At 36.6% G+C, this 18,579-nt stretch overlaps 2 protein-coding genes across 3 annotated transcripts; both read left to right on the top strand.

Moving 5' to 3' along the window:
• Positions 1-4,564: 4,564 nt before the first annotated feature.
• LOC114361705 (protein app1-like) lies at positions 4,565-5,573 on the top strand. Its single transcript, XM_028316837.1, has 2 exons — positions 4,565-4,583; positions 4,748-5,573. Exon 2 carries the CDS (start codon positions 4,755-4,757, stop codon positions 5,484-5,486), a length of 732 nt encoding a protein of 243 aa, XP_028172638.1. The 5' UTR covers positions 4,565-4,583; positions 4,748-4,754; the 3' UTR covers positions 5,487-5,573.
• A 2,599-nt stretch (positions 5,574-8,172) lies between these two features.
• On the top strand, positions 8,173-17,953 carry LOC114361703 (protein app1-like). Of its 2 annotated transcripts, XM_028316834.1 has the most exons (3): positions 8,173-8,238; positions 8,376-8,696; positions 8,742-9,138. In XM_028316834.1, the coding sequence occupies exons 2-3, from the start codon at positions 8,391-8,393 to the stop codon at positions 8,997-8,999; spliced, it is 564 nt and encodes a 187-aa protein (XP_028172635.1). In that variant the 5' UTR covers positions 8,173-8,238; positions 8,376-8,390; the 3' UTR covers positions 9,000-9,138. The 2 variants fall into 2 exon arrangements, with proteins under 2 accessions (XP_028172635.1, XP_028172634.1); XM_028316833.1 differs by lacking the exons at positions 8,173-8,238; positions 8,376-8,696; positions 8,742-9,138 and adding exons at positions 13,597-13,674; positions 17,101-17,953.
• Positions 17,954-18,579: the final 626 nt, after the last annotated feature.

Genomic DNA, 18,579 nt, shown 5'->3' with positions numbered 1-18,579 from the left:
CGGCATTCGACTAACGGAACTTTAAGGATTTATTTTCAAAAAGAGTTTTAAAAGACTAATAAGACTGAAATTTTAAAGACGTATTATGGAAGCTCGAAGCTTGATTTCGATTCAAGCATAGATCTATGTCTATGATTTAAATGTAATGATGAAATATTAAGTAACGAGTAGAGTATGGTACATTCGTGCTTTAAAACGTTTTATTGCCTCGTCATTCCTAGGGCTAGCAAAGTATCAAACCTTATTAAGCAGTCGAGATAAAAATAAAACTATCATCTACTACTTAGTTCGGTATTTTTTTGTTTAATTTAGGTAAGCCATTAATATCGGTTTCTACATTGTTGGCACATTAAGCCAGCTAAATTAATTAAAGGTAAAAATATTATTCATATCGATATTTAAGTGAATGAAGAGGCAGAAAACTTTTCTAATAAGCGTTTTCACTGATTTTACATCATCGTAAGTTAAGGCTGATTTACACTTTAAGTAGGTAGGTACAGGTAGCAAAACGCTACCAAACTTTTTTCATTCGGTTATCAAAGTAGATAAATGGGATTAACAATCTCTATTGCCACTTTTAACACTACACGTTTCATAAAATTATACCGCTTTGATACTGATAATGCTAATCTCTCTAATGGATGACAGTAAAAAATATTGCAGTAACAATCTATTGATTACATACCTACGTAATATGTTTTTATCCTTGTCGATTTTCCGGTCCCTTTTACATTGTATTGTTTACTTTTTAGTTATGTTTTAATGTCAAAAACTCGGAGTGGCCGACTCGAGATCCGAGGAACGCGGGTTCGAATCCCACCGCCGCTCGGCTATTGTGGTGAGCCCACTCGTAACACAAGCTTATTTAGTTTACCACGAGGGGCTAACGGGACTATTAGTAATTTGGGCAACACAAATTGCTAATAATATTTAAAAAAATGTAGAGTTTTAAAGACACCTATAACAGCGCAACGCAACAAAACTAAGTAAAACTCAAAATCTTACTTACTTACTTCTTAGTTAATACCTTAAAATTGATTTAAGATAGTTAAAAACAAACATATTTCATTCAGTGACCATGTTTTAATACCAATAATATTTTTGGCGATTGTTTTGAAAAAACGAAGTTTTCCCACCTACGGAGTCCGCACTTATCATCAGGATCTATTTCGATTACGGGGTGACTTTTTGATTAGATTTGATGTGAATATATTGGTGACTGTTGGCCATGTAAAACACGAACCTTTGTCGGGAAGTTCGTGACATGTTTGGATTTCCGCGTGATAGATCACGACGCACTATGTGACGAAAGGCCGATCTAGATGGACAAAAAGGGTTAACTCAAATCTCCAATAATACTAGCAAGATCGATAGCCGACAATCTGGAGGTCACAATTCTGGTGATAATTTTGTGCAAGTACCCTCCAATAAATTAATAAATATTTTTGAAGTGTCATTACGGGTGGAATTCATGAAGAAATCATTCACTTTTCTGCATTTGGTCTGTCGCTATTTTAAAGTGTTTATAAAATTAATTGTGCTAAAGTTAGTGATGGATCGTGAGGTTGATGGTAAGAACTACCATTTTTATTCATTCACATTGCAAATAACTTTACAGTTGCCGAAAACATAGCTGTCGAATGTGATGGATATTACATTTTTAATGCGAACTTTGTGTTTGTTGGACCAGAAACTACATGTACTTTGTTGTACCATGGCTGCAACTTATATATGTTGTAGTCTCATTCATATTCTATTGATCAAAGTAAATTAGAAAGTGCGGGCTGGTGCGGAACCTTGTCATTTTTTTTTAGTAAAGCTGATGCCAAAATTTTTTTTTCGTTCTTTTTTTTTTTCAGAATACGTAATATTTATATCCCGAAGGGAGTTCTACGAACAATGGATAAAATATCCCAAAAATGAAAAAAATAAGCGGAATGAATATTTCGATAAAATACGAAACTTACGAGGTAACAGAGGAGTTATGAATTATTGAAATGAACATTTCCCGAATTTGTTGTAAAAATTGGCTGGAAAGTGGCTGGCATGGCATTCTATATTTTTATTCACTCATCCTTTTTATTTATTTTCAATTGCCATAAAGAATTCAGCTTTGTTTTTCTTCTTAGAAACATGCCCATTTTAAGCTGACCTCCTATCAGGTAGTAATTCTTTATAACCGTGTATCAACGTATACTGGTTTAAGTATTATAGCGTTAAATGTACCAAAACTGAATGCAATTATGACTGTTTTTGCTATATATAGTCAAATCATCAATAGATACCGCCTTTAAAGCTAATTAATATTGTCAAATAATATTGTCCATCTAGATCGGCCTTTCGTCACATAGTGCGACGGCGCAAGCGACCGAAATGCAAGACCTAGGAATGCTCTCGCGCAACGTTTCCGCATCTGTCGATTGATGGTTCACACGTATAATAAATAAAGTAACACAAATTCAATTAATTTAGATTAATATTACGGTTACGCTAAAATTGGAAACTCAAAAACGGACGTTTAAAGATTTATCGGATCTATTGGACTGATATTCTGGCATCAGAATCAGCATTTTGTTTTTAATTTAATTTAAAGATTTATTGTAAGCTACTCAGACAACCAAAACAAACGAAATGAAGTTTATTATAGGTAGCCACTGAAATAGTTTTACTTTTGCCGGCGGGACTTTGCCCGTCTTCTTTGCGGTCCCCAGCGGTGACCTAAATACGTCCTCCCTTTTGCCCGTTTCAAGACAATGTATAGCTTTGAAGAGAAACGCTAGACCGCTTAAACTTAGATGCCTATGTTAGTAGGTAACGACGCCTATTCGCAAATGTCTGAATGTTCTGAGCTAGACAAAAAAAGCTTCGCGTAAAACTGTTTTAGTCTATAGATAAAAGGTCATCTACGAATCGAAACTTTCTTATTCTCAAATAAAAATAACACATTTTTATCGGTGGCTGTACGATACTTATCGACATCTTATCAGATGATTGTAATTGCTTCCGATTGAATCCAAAACAAATTTGCTTCGAACTGGGGTTGAAAATGCTAAAAACGTTTAAGACAAAAAAAGTGTTTTCCAGCTAAAGCTTTTTAAGTATTTCTATTAGTGTTTAAGCTAGCCCAAATAAGTATACATACTTGTATTTCTAAAACATAAAATCACTATGAACCCATCTACTCGTAAAGCTTCCTAACAATCACTGTAACAATAACAAAAAGGCACTATGAACTTCTCGGTTATCATTTTCCGAACAATACCTATCTGTTAACAACCTATTGTATTCTAATCGGCTGACATAGGTATATTAATATCTAGAGAGTGCTGGCATTTCTCACGGGGTGTTGCTACAATCTATACACTAGTCGAGTCTATATAGATTGAGTTCTCGGTACAGCAGTAAAACGCCGACCGAGTCTAATTATAGTGCAGGCACAGTCAAACGCCTTATGTCACATAGTACAAGGTTACTACAGCAAGGAAATTCGTTCTAGACGGGTTTCGGAAAGCGGGCAGAAGAAAGTACTTTTACTGAGAGTAGGTGTGCGTCGTGGCACAGTTTCCACGGGAGGAGACGCGGCAACCACGCGGCGCCCGCGCAGGGCTTTCCATCGCCTAGGGAGCGGTTGCTGTTTGTATTCAACGGATATATGAGATTTTTATCAATAAGGGATGTCATTAGGTTCGCGCCGCAGCAGAATTTAAGATAAAATATTTACGCTGAGTTATAAAACGGGAAGTTTTGGCTTCTGTTTTACTGTCTTACATTACTTCAGAACCTTTTTCTTGATTACACCGGCTAGCTAGGCTTGGCACGGTCCTCTCTAATTTACCCTATTGGGTTTTGATTTGATACACTCATTTTTTGCAGTTTTACTAGGTAGAGACTACATGTACCTACCAATAAATTGCACAAAAAAGTTCAACATAACTTTTTATAAAACTGCAAAAAATTAATTCAGTTGTATTTCAAGATATACTAATTAGAATATCGTTATTTTAATTGCTGTATCGGCGGCTTGTGGTCAACGGACCTGCGGATGTGATGTCGCCGGCTCGCGGGCTTTTCCGACTTTTCCACGGCGTGGGTAGTCGAAACTAGGTAATCCAGTAAGATTACAGTTTCTAGAACTAGTGTACACCATGCTTTTACACCGTTCATTAATCACTAAGGTGCACGATCGTTTCTCTCTTCGCGTATAATAATTGTTTCTCTTCTACTTAATTACTTATACTATCACAGTAACGGAGACGTTTATGTTTATAATAATGAATGAGGTAATGAGCTTTGTTTATTATAGATTCTTGTTTTAATTTTCGCGTTATGCGAGTTACAAGCATCTTCCTAATTACTATCATTTAAATGTACCGACATGGCAAAAAAAAATTGCAGATCACGTTATTTGCAGGGAAGATACTATCAAATCTAATAATTCTGGTTGTATTAATATTAATCCCAAGCATGTGGAACGTGCCAAATAATCAGATAATTAATTGATAACTATTCTAATGACTTCAATAAAAACCGAGTGTAAATTAGAAAAAAATATATTATTTTTGAAGAGCTTTCAAGTAATATAGGTGAGTTTGAATTGCGCACCAAATATATTGTAACTAGATTAAGTAATCAATAAATACCGCGCTATACTGCGCCCATAATAAAATAATTTTTTTTAGAAATGTAGAATTGAAATAGGACTCGTATAATTTTACTCTGTAAATCTTAACCCAACGTTTCTTTGCAGATCCAAAATGAAATTCTTCGTAGCTTTGGTTGCCGTTTTGGCCGTCGCTGCCGCCAACCCACTGCCGGTAGTGCAGATCATTGTCAACCTAGAAGGATCTGGAGTGGACGCCGTATCTATTGACAAGCCAATTGAATCTGAAGTGGCACCAGTGGTTCCCGGTCCAATCGTCATGCCTACCCCTGTGTTGCCTGAGAGCCCTGTGATCCCAGACCTCATCGTGTTACCTACCCCAGTTCTTCCTGTCTTGCCTGAGAACCCCGTGATCCCCGATCCCATTGTGTTACCTGCTCCAGTTCTTCCTGTCTTGCCCGAGAGCCCTGTGATCCCCGACCCCATCGTATTACCTGCCCCAGTTTCTCCCATCTTACCTGAAAACCCCGTGATCCCCGACCCCATCGTACTACCTGCCCCAGTTTCTCCCATCGTACCTGAGAGCCCCGTGATCCCCGACCCCATCGTATTACCTGCCCCAGTTTCTCCCATCGTACCTGAGAGCCCCGTGATCCCCGACCCAATCGTATTACCTGTCCCAGTTTCTCCTGTCTTACCTGAGAGCCCTATTGCCACCCCTGGACTCATCATTCTCCCCACTCCTCAGCTTCCTATTGCCATCCCTGAATCAATCCTTCTCCCAAGCCCTGTTATCCCTGTAGTTCCCGAGTCTGTAGTTCTACCAGAACCTGTTCTGCCCGGCGTTGTCCCTGAAGCTATCGTGCTCCCTGAACCACTGAACTAAATCTGTTCACCAATGGTTTAACTTATAGGAAATAAACCGGCAATATAACTTGATGATAACAATAATAATTTTAAATTAAACACTCAAAATACAAAAGCTTTACTTTTAAATATTTTAATGTATTATAACTTATTAATAATATTTTTCTGTAATTAAATTACTTTCACACTAAATGCTTACGTTTCATTCTTATTTACTTTTACCTCTTCTTAACATTGGCGGATACATATAGCTAAGAAAATGATCACACTTACAAAATAAGGTAATTTTGTTTGCAAAAGTAATTACAAAAATATAAAATATTATATTTCAAGCATAAGCACTACCGCTCTTGTGTTAACAATATTTATATTCCAAACTCTATTGTTAGTCCAGTCAATAATGCAGGGAAATGTGGGGATTTGGGGAACACAATTTCTGACTTCGTGACTTTATTTAGTTTATTTATATTAATAAAAAATATACAGGGTGTTAGGTAAATGGGTATATGAGCCGACACTAGCCCATGTCCCATGAAATTTGATATCATGATTTTATTTTTTTTAATTTTCATACAAAATAAATTTTATAAAATCCGATTTGTATGAAAATTAAATTAATTAAAATGAAGATATCAATTTTCTGACTTCACCATACCATTTATATGACCATGTTAACATGGGCTAGTGCCGGCTCATATACCCATTTACCTAACACCCTGTATACCTACATCCCAACTAATCCCAACTAATATTATAAATGCGAAAGTAACTCTGTCTGTCTGTCTGTCTGTCTGTCTGTCTGTCTGTCTGTCTGTCTGTCTGTCTGTCTGTCTGTCTGTCTGTCTGTTACGCTTTCCCGCTTAAACCTCGCAACCGATTTTGATGAAATTTGGCATAGAGATAGTTTGAGTCCCGGGAAAGAACATAGGATAGTTTTTATCCCGGTTTTTGAAACAGGGACGCGCGCGATAAAGTTTTTCTGTGACAGACAAAATTCCACGCGGGCGAAGCCGCGGGCGGAAAGCTAGTAAATACATACATAATATACATAATATAAGGTGGATAACGAGAAGGTTTGAGAGAGATCAAGACGACTTGCGCACAGAGTATTTTAACACAAACTTGCTGGGAGCCTGCCTAATGTTCTCGGGAAGAGCGTTCCAAAGGCGAATAGATTGGAGAAGGAATGAGTTAGAGAGTCTAGTCTCCAAACTAGTTAGGAGGTGAACATATCAAAAGTCCTCGCACTTAGCCCTTGAGCCGGCGCGCGGGGAGATGGGGGTTTGAAGGTCCCATTTTTAGGTTTTTCGCTGTATTCTCGCAAACTATGCGAGCTAGAGACATGACCACTACAAACCAAAAAAAGCTGATTAAATTTGATACAGGTGACTCAGTCAAGTTTTCTATTACCTATATTTTATAGTTTTTGAAACATCTACTCTAAAAAGCCTGAAGTTTTTAAAAATACATTGTTTGTCTCACATGGAAATCGACTAAATCAACACTGAACGATCATTCTAGATATGTGGGAGCATTTTAAGCCAAGTTCCAGCTAGGCGACTGCACCGTGTGTACCTACCTATATTTATACGAACTACTTGGAGCTATTTTTGACCCCTCATCACTCAAAAACTATGTATTTAACATTAACAAGTTTTTCGAGCAAATTTGGCTTATGTCTTCAGATTTGCAATATCAACATTAGCTTCAATTTCATTCTAAATATACCTCAAACAGTTATTTAGGTAGGTACTTATTGACGTCCAAAAAATCTACATGGCTCACCTATATACCAAATTCTTACCACTTTCAGATGACCTAGAAAGTTCAAATATTTGGTATCCAGATAGGCAATTGTGTGAATATAAAGGAATAAATCAAAAACCAGTAAATTTTAACGTTTTACAAGTGATAGATAGATTTTAGTGTTACAAATGACGATTTTTGGACGTCAAAATCGTTAAAAAAATCATGAGAGACAAATTGAATAAATCGTTACTCCGGATCCAGACACTTTACTTACAGATGGGCTCCCGGTGGTTTTTAAGCCAAAATAATATGCTTAACAACATATGAAATTTGGAGCTGGTATCACAAAGTGAACTCTCCCCATACTTATTTTACCCTAAGCGGACTATGTTGCATGAAGTCTTTGGACACGACGCGGCTTGAAGCATAATACAGAACTTTTATTACAAGAAGGCTTAAAAACCACGCAGGCTTTCGATCTCTTGAGATCGCATAAACAACTAAATTAAATCCACCGTGAGTTAATCAATAGGATATCTAAAGATCTAGGTTTATTTCAAAACAGTTTTGTTGTTGTCAATTCACAGTTTTTAAATAAAGTTTTAGAGTAGGCGCACACCGTTGATTTTTCGTCAGCCGATAGTTTAGTCAGTTAGTTAGTTTAGGCAGTTGATCAGTATGGGCATGTATGGGAGTGCGCACACTACGCCGATTCGATTTGGCCGATTCTTCATACAATTTAAAATCGGGCACAACTATCGGCCAACTAAAAATCAACGGTGTGCGCCTACTCTTAGTCATACATTACTGTATCTTGTAACTTTAACCAAACTAACATTTTACATAATATTTTGTCGTTCATAACTATAAAAGAACAATAAATCATGTATGTGTATAAGCTTAGTGTAATATAGATAATCGTCATAATAAAACTCGTAAATGATAGCCAATGTAGATTCCCTATATAAACACAAAAAATTTCGTTTAAGAGCATAGTTTTCATTGAATTCTTGTAAAACAAGGTGAGTTAATGATATTACTTAAGTGGTCCACGATTAAATATTATTTGCTTTTTGATGATGGATATAATTTGGTATTTGATAATAACAAATATTTGATAGTAACAAAAAATATTCTAATTCAATTTATTTCATTTCAGCAAAAAAAAAACACAATGAAAACCTTCGTTGCTTTCTTCGCCCTCGTGGCCGTGGCCGCCGCCAACCCCCTGCCGCTGGTGCAGATCATCGTCAACGTTGATGGAGGCTCCAGCGACGCCGTCGTCGTCGACAAGCCCGTGCCCGCTCCTGTGACCGTTCCCGAGATTGTAGGACCCGTCTTCCCCACTCCCATCGTTATCCCTGAGCCTGAACAGCCAATAGTCTTCCCTACCCCCATCGTCATCCCCGAGCCCGAGCAGCCCATCGTCTTCCCCACCCCCATCGTTATCCCTGAGCCTGAACAGCCCATCGTCTTCCCCACTCCCATCGTTGTTCCCGAGCCCGAGCAGCCCATCGTGTTCCCTACTCCCATCGTCATCCCTCAACCCGTTATCCCTGAGGTCATCCCTGAAGGAATCGTCCTCCCTGAGCCCGTTGCCCCCGAGGTCATCCCTGAATCGATCGTCCTCCCCGCCCCTGTGCTCCCCGTCGTCATCCCTGAAGCTATCGTCCTTCCCGAGACCATTGCCCCTGAGGTGGTGGTCCCCGAATCCGTCCCCGTGATGCCCGTCGTGCCCGTAGTGGTCCCCGAGGCCATCGTCCTCCCCGAGCAACTGGGCTAACTTCACAACTGGAACTAGATTTGGCGCCAACAACAGCCAGCTGAAATATTGCATGTATTAAGGCACTCCTTTCAGGAGTGAACACTCATGATTTGGATGTACTGTAAAATACCTTAATAAATGACGTTTACAAATTGAATTATGTTTTTATTAATTATAATTAAATTATTCTAAATACATGCATAAAGCATTTACTATCTTCTAAATAACTGTTGTGTTTGCAACCAATCGCTATTATAATATTAGATAAATAGCCACTGCTAACTAATCTTACATTTTTGAAATTGAACCGTTAACAATATACCTAAATAAAGGACTCGGATCGGTAGGGTAGTGTGTTGTTCTACAGGCAGGGTCCATTCAATTTTCGCTCGCGACCCACCACTGGGTCGCGTCGCAACTCATAGCTTGGGAAACCCTGCTATAAAATATTTTCAAATGGTTAGTCAGAAAAACGAACAGAAAAATGTAATGTAAATCTAATTAAGTAGGTATTTACTCCGCCATTTTCCGCGATTGACACTTCATGTGCTTCATGTCACGCATTATTTCCGAAGTTCGCCGAGCCTGCTATCTATACTTATATACTAATATTATAAATGCGAAAGTAACTCTGTCTGTCTGTCTGGCTTTCACGTCGCACTGGTTTACTGAACGGATTTTGATGAAATTTGGCATAGAGATAGTTTGAGTCCCGGTAAAAGATTTTTTTATCCCGGTTTTTGAAATAGGGACGCGCGCGATAAAATTTTTCTGTGACAAACAACATTCCACGCGGGCGAAGCCGCGGGCGGAATGCTAGTTTTTATACAAATATTTAAGAGTTTTAAACAGGACACTTGCGATTTGTTAAGTTATTATAAATTAGACAACTTTTTACTGACGGCGGTAAGAAGTTTGCCGGGTCAGCTGGTTAACAAATACCTAAAATATATTTTAATTTATTAATTAACGTAAGAGTAAACTAAGGTAGCTCATCAGCAAGCAGTGGTTGGTTAGCGCGAATTAACAGCTGGTGAAGAGAAGTTAATTAAATTCTAGCACAGCAAGGGAACACCCTTTCGGCGACACTCTACAGTTTTTGATTTATTTTATTTAATAGTATTAAATAAATAAATAATATTTATTGTTGGACATTTTTACACTGCGCCTCTACTCCCAAACTAAGCAAAGCTTGTACATACTATGAGTAGATACTAGACAAGGGATATAAACAAACATACCTACTTGAACTTATATTTTTTAAATACATATTATTATGCATAGTAACACCCAGACCCGTCACAGAAATTAAAATTAATCATTTCAATTTCTGCCCGGCCGGGAATCGTACCCGGGACCTTTTTAAATTTTAGTTTTTGATTTATTTATTTTAATCATTAATTTATCTATTTCACGTTCACGCCTTTAACTTGAGAACGGTTAGACCGATTTCTCTCATACTTTTTTTCTTGTGTTTGTTCAGAAAAAGGTTCTTAAGTAATAACAATTAAGAAATGTGCGTGGAAAATTAAAGAAATTAAGGAAACATAACGGCAATATTAACTTTTTAACCGACTACAAAAAAGGAGGATGTTCTATGTTCGGCTGTATGTAATTATTTTTTTCTTAATACAGGACAAAGTCTGTAGGAACAGCTAGTTTTCTATTTTTTTTATGTAAAAACAAGTCTAGTTGTTCATTTGTCTTAGATGCAATGGAACGCATCTTAGACGTAGCAGGTATCACAACACAAGAAGTATTGATATAATTGAAAAAACTTTCTTAAACTTTTTTATGTAATTGTTTTATAAAGGATATCATATTTTTGAGCTTTTTCAGAAAGTGTCGGCCGACTAAAAAATGCTAGGTACGGGTGCGGCTGCGGGAGCAATATGCGACTATTTATTCTCACTTCTCGTTGGCGCCGCTGGGACTACTGTGTAGTCAGGATCTATGTCTTTAGCTTGGCCGTCAATAATAACCCAACCTGTGAAGGCTATGTTTGTCCCGGGGGAAAGGTAAACTGTCATTGAGCCCGATAAACGATACTATCTGATTAAACGATATTAATCAGATAGTAACTGTCCTCACCATAGTTGTCTGGAAGAGATCGCTTCATAGGGATAAGACCGCCTAGTTGTACCTTGTGTGTTCCTTTTCTTTCTGTTCTGTTCTTTGGTGTGCAATAAAGAGTATTTATTATTGTTTACCTACATGGAATCTATGAAAAAACAATTTAACTTAAACGCATGACTGTGTCTTATTTTTCGAGTTATATCAATTTTCTACTTGAAATTGGCACCAATAAACCTAGATTTGACTGAGAGAACCATTTTTAAGGGACTTTCAGGAAAGGCCTATTAATTCATGGATCTATTTTCAAAATCACATTGATCAGCTCAACTCATTCCTGGAAGGCAACAATCTACTCGTCTACTGAATGAATATATCTACACTAAAGAACAATATTATATTATCAAGATAAAACATTATGTAAGAATATAAATGACCATCGTTGTGGTTCAATAAAGTAATCTCTTTAAGTCAACTCGTAAATGATGATAGCAAATGTAGATCTAGATCTCGATATATCGAGATAATTTTTTCAATCCTTATAAGGATTGAAAAATTTGGAAAAAGTATAGTTTTCATTGAATCCTTATTAAAGAAGGTAGGAGAGCATTTATATTTACTTGAGTAACTTTCTTTTTACAATTAAATAAATGAATTATTTTTAAGTAAAGAATGATAAATATTTATTAAATCAATTTTTAATATCAAGTATCCGTAACTGGTCTATGTTTGAAATCACAATTTTATACATTTTAATCGCGATCACCACTTCGAGTCTTATAAAGAGATAATGTCTCGATTAGGTAGGAACAACTACATTTCCCGTTGCTGCAGCATTATAATATTTTGTCCTTGGTACTACTACAGATGGACAAGTATTCCGGTTGGACCGGGGTGAGTCGAAATTTTGGGTCTTTATCAAGGGTGCTTGCTTTATCAAGTTAATAACGGTCGTTTTCAATAATACCGGTTGGGCGCGCGATTTTATTTGTGTAACCGTCTTATTATTAGGATGAGGGCTTGTTAAATAAAATTTGGGACCCTACCATTGTTTTTTGAGGTTTTTGAGGAGACGCATGCAAGGCGACGTCTACAGTGGGGGGGATGTCTGATATTTTGAGCTGATGTGTGGATAGCGGAAGGGCGTGAAGTTTAATTCTACGAGTATATTTAGAAACTTATGGCCAAAACTTTGAAACGAAGTTGAACAATTACCTACTACAACATTCAAAATGCAAATTTATTTTTCACGTCTTGCATAAATTGCAATACTAAAAATAATCAAACTGATTAAACATTCTATTATTTTATCTACTACACTACTTGTAACGTTAATACTTGCAAAAGATAAAGGAATATAAGCTATATGGTAGAGTCGATTAACCACAAGTGGTTCTGTATATTTAAAATATGTGTACCTACCTATATTTATTAGATCTTGGCATGGTCTTATAGCATTTTTTGTGTCATGCCTTTATTATGAAATGACGTGTAAAGACTCTTTATTATTATCTCATGGCAGTCTACTACGCTGGTCATATTATTATTAACTAGCTTTCCGCTCGCGGCTTCGCCCGCGTGGAATTTTGTCTGTCACAGAAAAACTTTATCGCGCGCGTCCCTGTTTCAAAAACCGGGATAAAAACTATCCTATGTTCTTTCCCGGGACTCAAACTATCTTTATGCCAAATTTCATCAAAATCGGTTGCGAGGTTTAAGCGGGAAAGCGTAACAGACAGACAGACAGACAGACAGACAGACAGACAGACAGACAGAGTTACTTTCGCATTTATAATATTAGTTGGGATAGGCCTACCCCAATACTTACTTGCCAGCAACCAGTAAGTTCTCACTCCACCTAGCTACGAGACGTTCTAACGCCTGAAGAAGCCTGTGAAGTTGTACAAATATCCACTTTCACATACACAATATTAATAGGATACACTCGTAAGAATATAGGAGTCTGTGATACTTTGGTCCAAATATTGATAAGCTGAGCAATACTTGAGTTTGAGTTTTATTTTGAGATTTTTTTGATAATGCATACCTCTCATTTCTCTCATTTCCGTGCTTTTAAGCGATTTTGTGAAAAATATTATTGGCAGGTAGTTCCTATTTGCTCATAAGAGTGCATAATCTTTTCTTAAAGATTTTAAACCTTTGTTTGTCACCTGTCATCCGCTTTGCAATGGAGGGAAGTCGAACCTTAATTTCGAACTCATCCTATGTTCTTCTGATTAATTTCGTTGCGGGTCCAATGACAGTTTAACTTTCCCCCGGGACAAACTTGACTTTCATTGGTTGGGTTTTTGTGGCGGTCAAGCTGTAGATCCTGGCTACACAGGAGTTGCAGTGGTGGGAACGAGAGGTGGGAATAGTCCCGTGATAATGCATACCTCGTGCTTTAGAAAAGGGTTGAAGAAGTTATCCAATAGTCAGGTACATATTTATGAAAATTAGTCATCATTTATTTTATCTGCGCCATTTTTTGTTGACGATGGTAAAATTTGGTATCATTACTACTATAATAAAAAGTTAACAGCTATCATGAAAGCCAATGTATAAATAGCCTGTAAATGTATCATAACTCATAGTTTTCATTGGAATCAATTGGAAACAAGTAAGTACCTAACCATTTATTTCAAAATTAATCTATTTACAAGTAGTACAAGTAGGAAGTTTTGTTTTGTGATTTAGGTGTTTTGAAAATAATATCCAAGTTCCTATTTTGATTAAGAGCGTTGTCACATTTTTCATGCAGAAATTGAGAATTTGGCAGATTTCGAAATGATTTTAGTCATATAATTTATTGTTATAGCTTCTTTTGACTTATATCATCGTAATTATCATACGTTTTTACGGAATGTCTATTGACAACATCTTGTTCAAATTGGATTTTTGCCTACGAAAACAGCGAATTTCGAAAGCCCGATTTCCAGGTAACTCGCGAAGGCACAACTTTGAACTAATATTACAACAAATTTATTTCTAAGTAAGAAGATAGAATGTATTCATTAGAATAAGCATACCCTGAAGAAGAAAGTGTATTGAGAAAATTTTGATGTTTAATTCATTAAAATGCATTTTTATCATGTCTAAGATAGTCAAAATTCGAGAAAATTACTGCAAGAAAACAGGTCACATCTCATAATCTAAAAGTCATTTGGCAACATAAACTACTTTATACTTAAGAAGAAACATAGTACTATTATTGTGTGAAAAAGAAAAAATATCTATCTTCAATCTTCAAATGAAAAATTAATTTGAAAATACTATAAAATCGGGTGCATCAAATGGCATAAATCAGTCGTGCTTTGGCACTCGTAGACGCCGGGTCTATGTCAGTTGACTGCCCACTGACGTATATGCGTCACGCGTGATTTTTTCGTAAATTGTAGTATGATTGAGTACTTTTGATCCGCAAGTATTTTTAATTTATTTGTTTAGGTAAATCGGACTTGTAATTTCTTTCTTTTCAAACTTTTTATTATTTTACTTACAGAATATGGGTAGAATAGATAAAAGATATTATTATGGTATCTGTTTGGTCAGGAAAAAATAAATGACTAATAAAAATTTTAACAGGGTGTCAAAACATTAGTCTATGCTATTGTGTTTCTACCAACATAAAATATACTCTTCCTTACTAATAAAAGTTGAATAGCGTCTGTATGGTCACACAACGCTTCGTCATGTTTTTCCGAAAGTTCAATTACTGACGACTGAATGAAAGAAATTGGTGCGTAACTATTCATCTGATATTAAACGTTTAGTAATAAAGGGGTAGGTCAGGTAAATGGCAAATCCACCAGCGGTCGCTCGATGACACTTAGACAAATAGTTTTATAAAACGTCAACTAAGTTGGTTAGGTATTTGTATTGTAGATACTTATACAAATGAACGTATAAAATGAGTTTATTTTTAAAAGTATAGGTACAGGGTGGAAACGATAAGTGATTTCACTTGATTTTTAATTATACAAGATATCGAGAAACTGTTTACTGTTCCTGTAAGTGCTTCATGAGCTCTTTAAAACAATAACAATAAATAGGTCAAAGAATAAACTGGATCTATGCGAAAATTCAATGTTTCCGAATTTCATACTAAATGTATGCCGCCAGCCATACCTACCATATTAGAAGTGTTAATTTTTTAAATTTAAATTTTTAATTGAGTAATATATAATAATCAAACAACAAACTCGTAAATTGCATTCTTATTTAAATTATTTACGGAAAACATGATTTTAGGTTTAACTTGCTACAATATCATCAAGAGATACTAATTAATAAATACTAAATAAACAGATAAAGGGGACGGCATTAAGGCACTCAGAATTCTCAGAAACCATTGATTTCGTGTTTGTTTGTAACTGTATTAAATGTATGAAAGCTGGAAATATAGGTTTTTTGAATAGATTCAGTTCGTTCTTAAACATATTATTGATGCCGTTTGCTAGGTCTCATGAAGCACTTTTTCAGTAAGTAACCATTTGTTCGACATCTTGTATACCTACTATAAGAAATATTCGAGTGAGATCACTTATCGATTATTTTCGTCATCCTTATTTGTATTAAATTTAATTAAAATACACTAAGGCTGAGATGCACCACCTAACTTTGACCCTAACTGACAATAACCGGTGTTTTATGTTAGACAGATTTTTGACATCCAAAATTTTGATGTCAATGTTAAAGTAAGACGGTGCAACACGGCCTAACAAATGTATCGTAGACAGTACTTTTTATTTTCTTCATAAATCTTTCTTTTCTTTGTAAAGCTATCTACAAGCTTTTATTTTCTTTGACATCTGGAGTTGTAAAATCTTGCAACTTAAAATTTACTTACTTCCCGTTTTCCCATTGAGCTGAAATTTTGCATGTCTACACAGGCATGCAAAATTTCGTTTCATTTCGCACTAAATAATTTAATTTACACGTGTTTTCATGCGATGGCCAAGTCAATATATTTATGTAAAACGTTAATGATTTCCTGGACTGGACTTGGTATTACATGGATCTCACAACTTTTTACCGTAGAACAACTGAGTAGTGAGACTTGGTTTTTTGACAAGTATTGTTTTTGATGGGTTTGTATTACAGAACGCATGTGTACCTAATGGGATAACTGTTTAAAAACACGATTAGATAAATTTTGCTCTATGGATAAAAATCTTAAAGTTACCTCTGATTTTTTAGCATTATACGACCGTGGTTTATAATAATAAATTCTATAAAATCACAATGATATCAGTATTTACCTCTTTGATTTCCTGACTTGTTTAGATTTACAAAAACTAAATATTTATTATTAACTTTTAGATAATAATTTGAATGGCGCTTACGATGTTTAGTTACGAGCTCTTTGATGGACACAGATATTATAGATAACGTTTAAAAAATGGCACGCTCGTTTTCATACATTTCATTCTATTTATTTAACCTATCCATATTTATGTGCGGAAACGTCACAAAATCAGAATAAATTTTAATTTTTCCATCCCGCATCATAAAAACTAAAAAGTCAATAGTAAATATTTTTCACAAACAAGCTTTTGATGCTGTAAAAAGAATAAAATAAAATAAATTCTTTCAAACCCATCAACTTATTACTTTACTCAATTTAAAGATTAAAAACTTGTCGCGGGATTTACTTGTGTAAAAAATACATTAATTACGTAACTTGATTTTGCTAAAAGTCTGATCTGAGAAAAAATCAAATAGGTAAATTATACATTATTTCTTTATTATTATGTATGATGTACTGTCTTAGGTACGATACAACTACGGATTAAGATCGTTTAGTCGACGCAGCGTTGAAATTGTACAGATAAATGCAGTTTGCGCACTCACTACGCGACGTCAAGCAATAAAAACCTAAAATTCGAACGCCAACTTTTTGCTACAACGCTCTTAAGCTTCAACGTGAGATCTAATTTTTGACGTGATAGTGTAACATATACCAATGTTATTCGTAGACAAGTTAACTTTTTAAACAAATTCTTTTCAAACCGTTTCTGTAATTAACACATTTTCATTATTTCAGCTAAAAACATGAAGACCTTCGTTGCTTTCTTCGCCCTCGTGGCCGTGGCCGCCGCCAACCCCCTGCCGCTGGTGCAGATCATCGTCAACGTTGATGGAGGCTCCAGCGACGCCGTCGTCGTCGACAAACCCGTGCCCGCTCCCATACTCGTTCCTGAGGTCATCTTCCCCACGCCCGTGATCCCCGTCGACCCTGAGGCACCCGTTATTCCCGATCCCATTATATTGCCCACTCCTGTGCTGCCCATCGTGGTGCCTGAAACTGCGGAGCCCGAATCTGTTCTGCCTGACCCCATTGTTCTGCCCACTCCCGTGCTTCCCGTGGTCATCCCTGAACAGCCCGTCGTCATCCCTGAACCCATCGTGATGCCTGAGCCCGTCAATCCCGTGGTGATCCCCGAAGCCATCGTGATCCCCGAGCCCATCGCCCCTGTGGTGATCCCTGAAGCTATCGCGATCCCTGAGCCCGTGGCTCCCGTGGTCATCCCCGAAGCCGTCGTGATCCCCGAGCCCATCGCCCCTGTGGTGATCCCTGAAGCTATCGCGATCCCTGAGCCCGTGGCTCCCGTGGTCATCCCCGAAGCGGTCGTGATCCCCGAGCCCATTGCCCCCGAGGTGATCCCTGAAGCCATCGTGATCCCTGAGCCCGTGGCTCCCGTGGTCATCCCCGAAGCCGTCGTGCTCCCCGAAATTCTTAACTAAATCAACTTTGGAGGGAGGCTGTCGAAGACCAGCTTAAGCTGTGCTGCTTTTTGCGTGTAACACAATGAAAGCAAAATCTTGAAAACTATGTTCAACAGATATACCAATATTTTGGTTCTGTACTGTTTCCAATAAATATTTTTGTACTTAAACTCCTGTGTTTGTTTTTGTTTAATTATGAATTGAGTGGATCTCATAAACTCAATATGTTTCAATTAATTGTATGAAAGACAAAATAAAAGTGTCATCAATAAGTATAAGTATTTGAGTGACAAGAGCTGAATACATGTTGGATGAAGAAAAAGATGATACATTCTCACATGAAGCTTATTTTTATAGAAAATACGTAAAATATAAAATATTTGCCACTATCACTTATGACGTCACCTGACGATAAATTATGAATGACGTCAAATAAGCACAAAAATAACATACGTGCTACGAAAGTTTTTTCTAATCATAAATACAGTCTGCAGTCGTAGCCAAATATTGATATTTACACACTTATATTTTAGTTTAAGTTAACTACAAAAGGTAATCTATGAAATACTTAGTCGATGACGTCATGTCTTGTAAAAAAGATGAATGAAACCTCAGAATACAGAACAAACCAGAAGGAGTGTTCGATAACATTTCTACGCGGCAACTTGTGTCCAAAATACTTCCCCTCCCGCGCCCCTCTACCCCCTTTAGTGTTACTAGCGCCGTGTGACACCCCCATTTTTGGGGTAAAATTATGTAATTTTTTAAAGAGATGTTAAACAAGTAAAAAATAAGT

Source organism: Ostrinia furnacalis, unplaced genomic scaffold (assembly GCF_004193835.3).
Source record: "Ostrinia furnacalis isolate ACB-3 unplaced genomic scaffold, ASM419383v2 OfSCF5921, whole genome shotgun sequence".
In the NCBI taxonomy this organism is placed as follows: domain Eukaryota; kingdom Metazoa; phylum Arthropoda; class Insecta; order Lepidoptera; family Crambidae; genus Ostrinia; species Ostrinia furnacalis.
This window is presented reverse-complemented; position numbering and strand designations above follow the sequence as displayed.

Bases quoted from the DNA above. Each gene is read 5' to 3' on its own strand.
- LOC114361705 (XM_028316837.1), top strand. From the start codon at position 4,755: ATGAAATTCTTCGTAGCTTTGGTTGCCGTTTTGGCCGTCGCTGCCGCC.
- LOC114361703 (XM_028316833.1), top strand. From the start codon at position 17,109: ATGAAGACCTTCGTTGCTTTCTTCGCCCTCGTGGCCGTGGCCGCCGCC.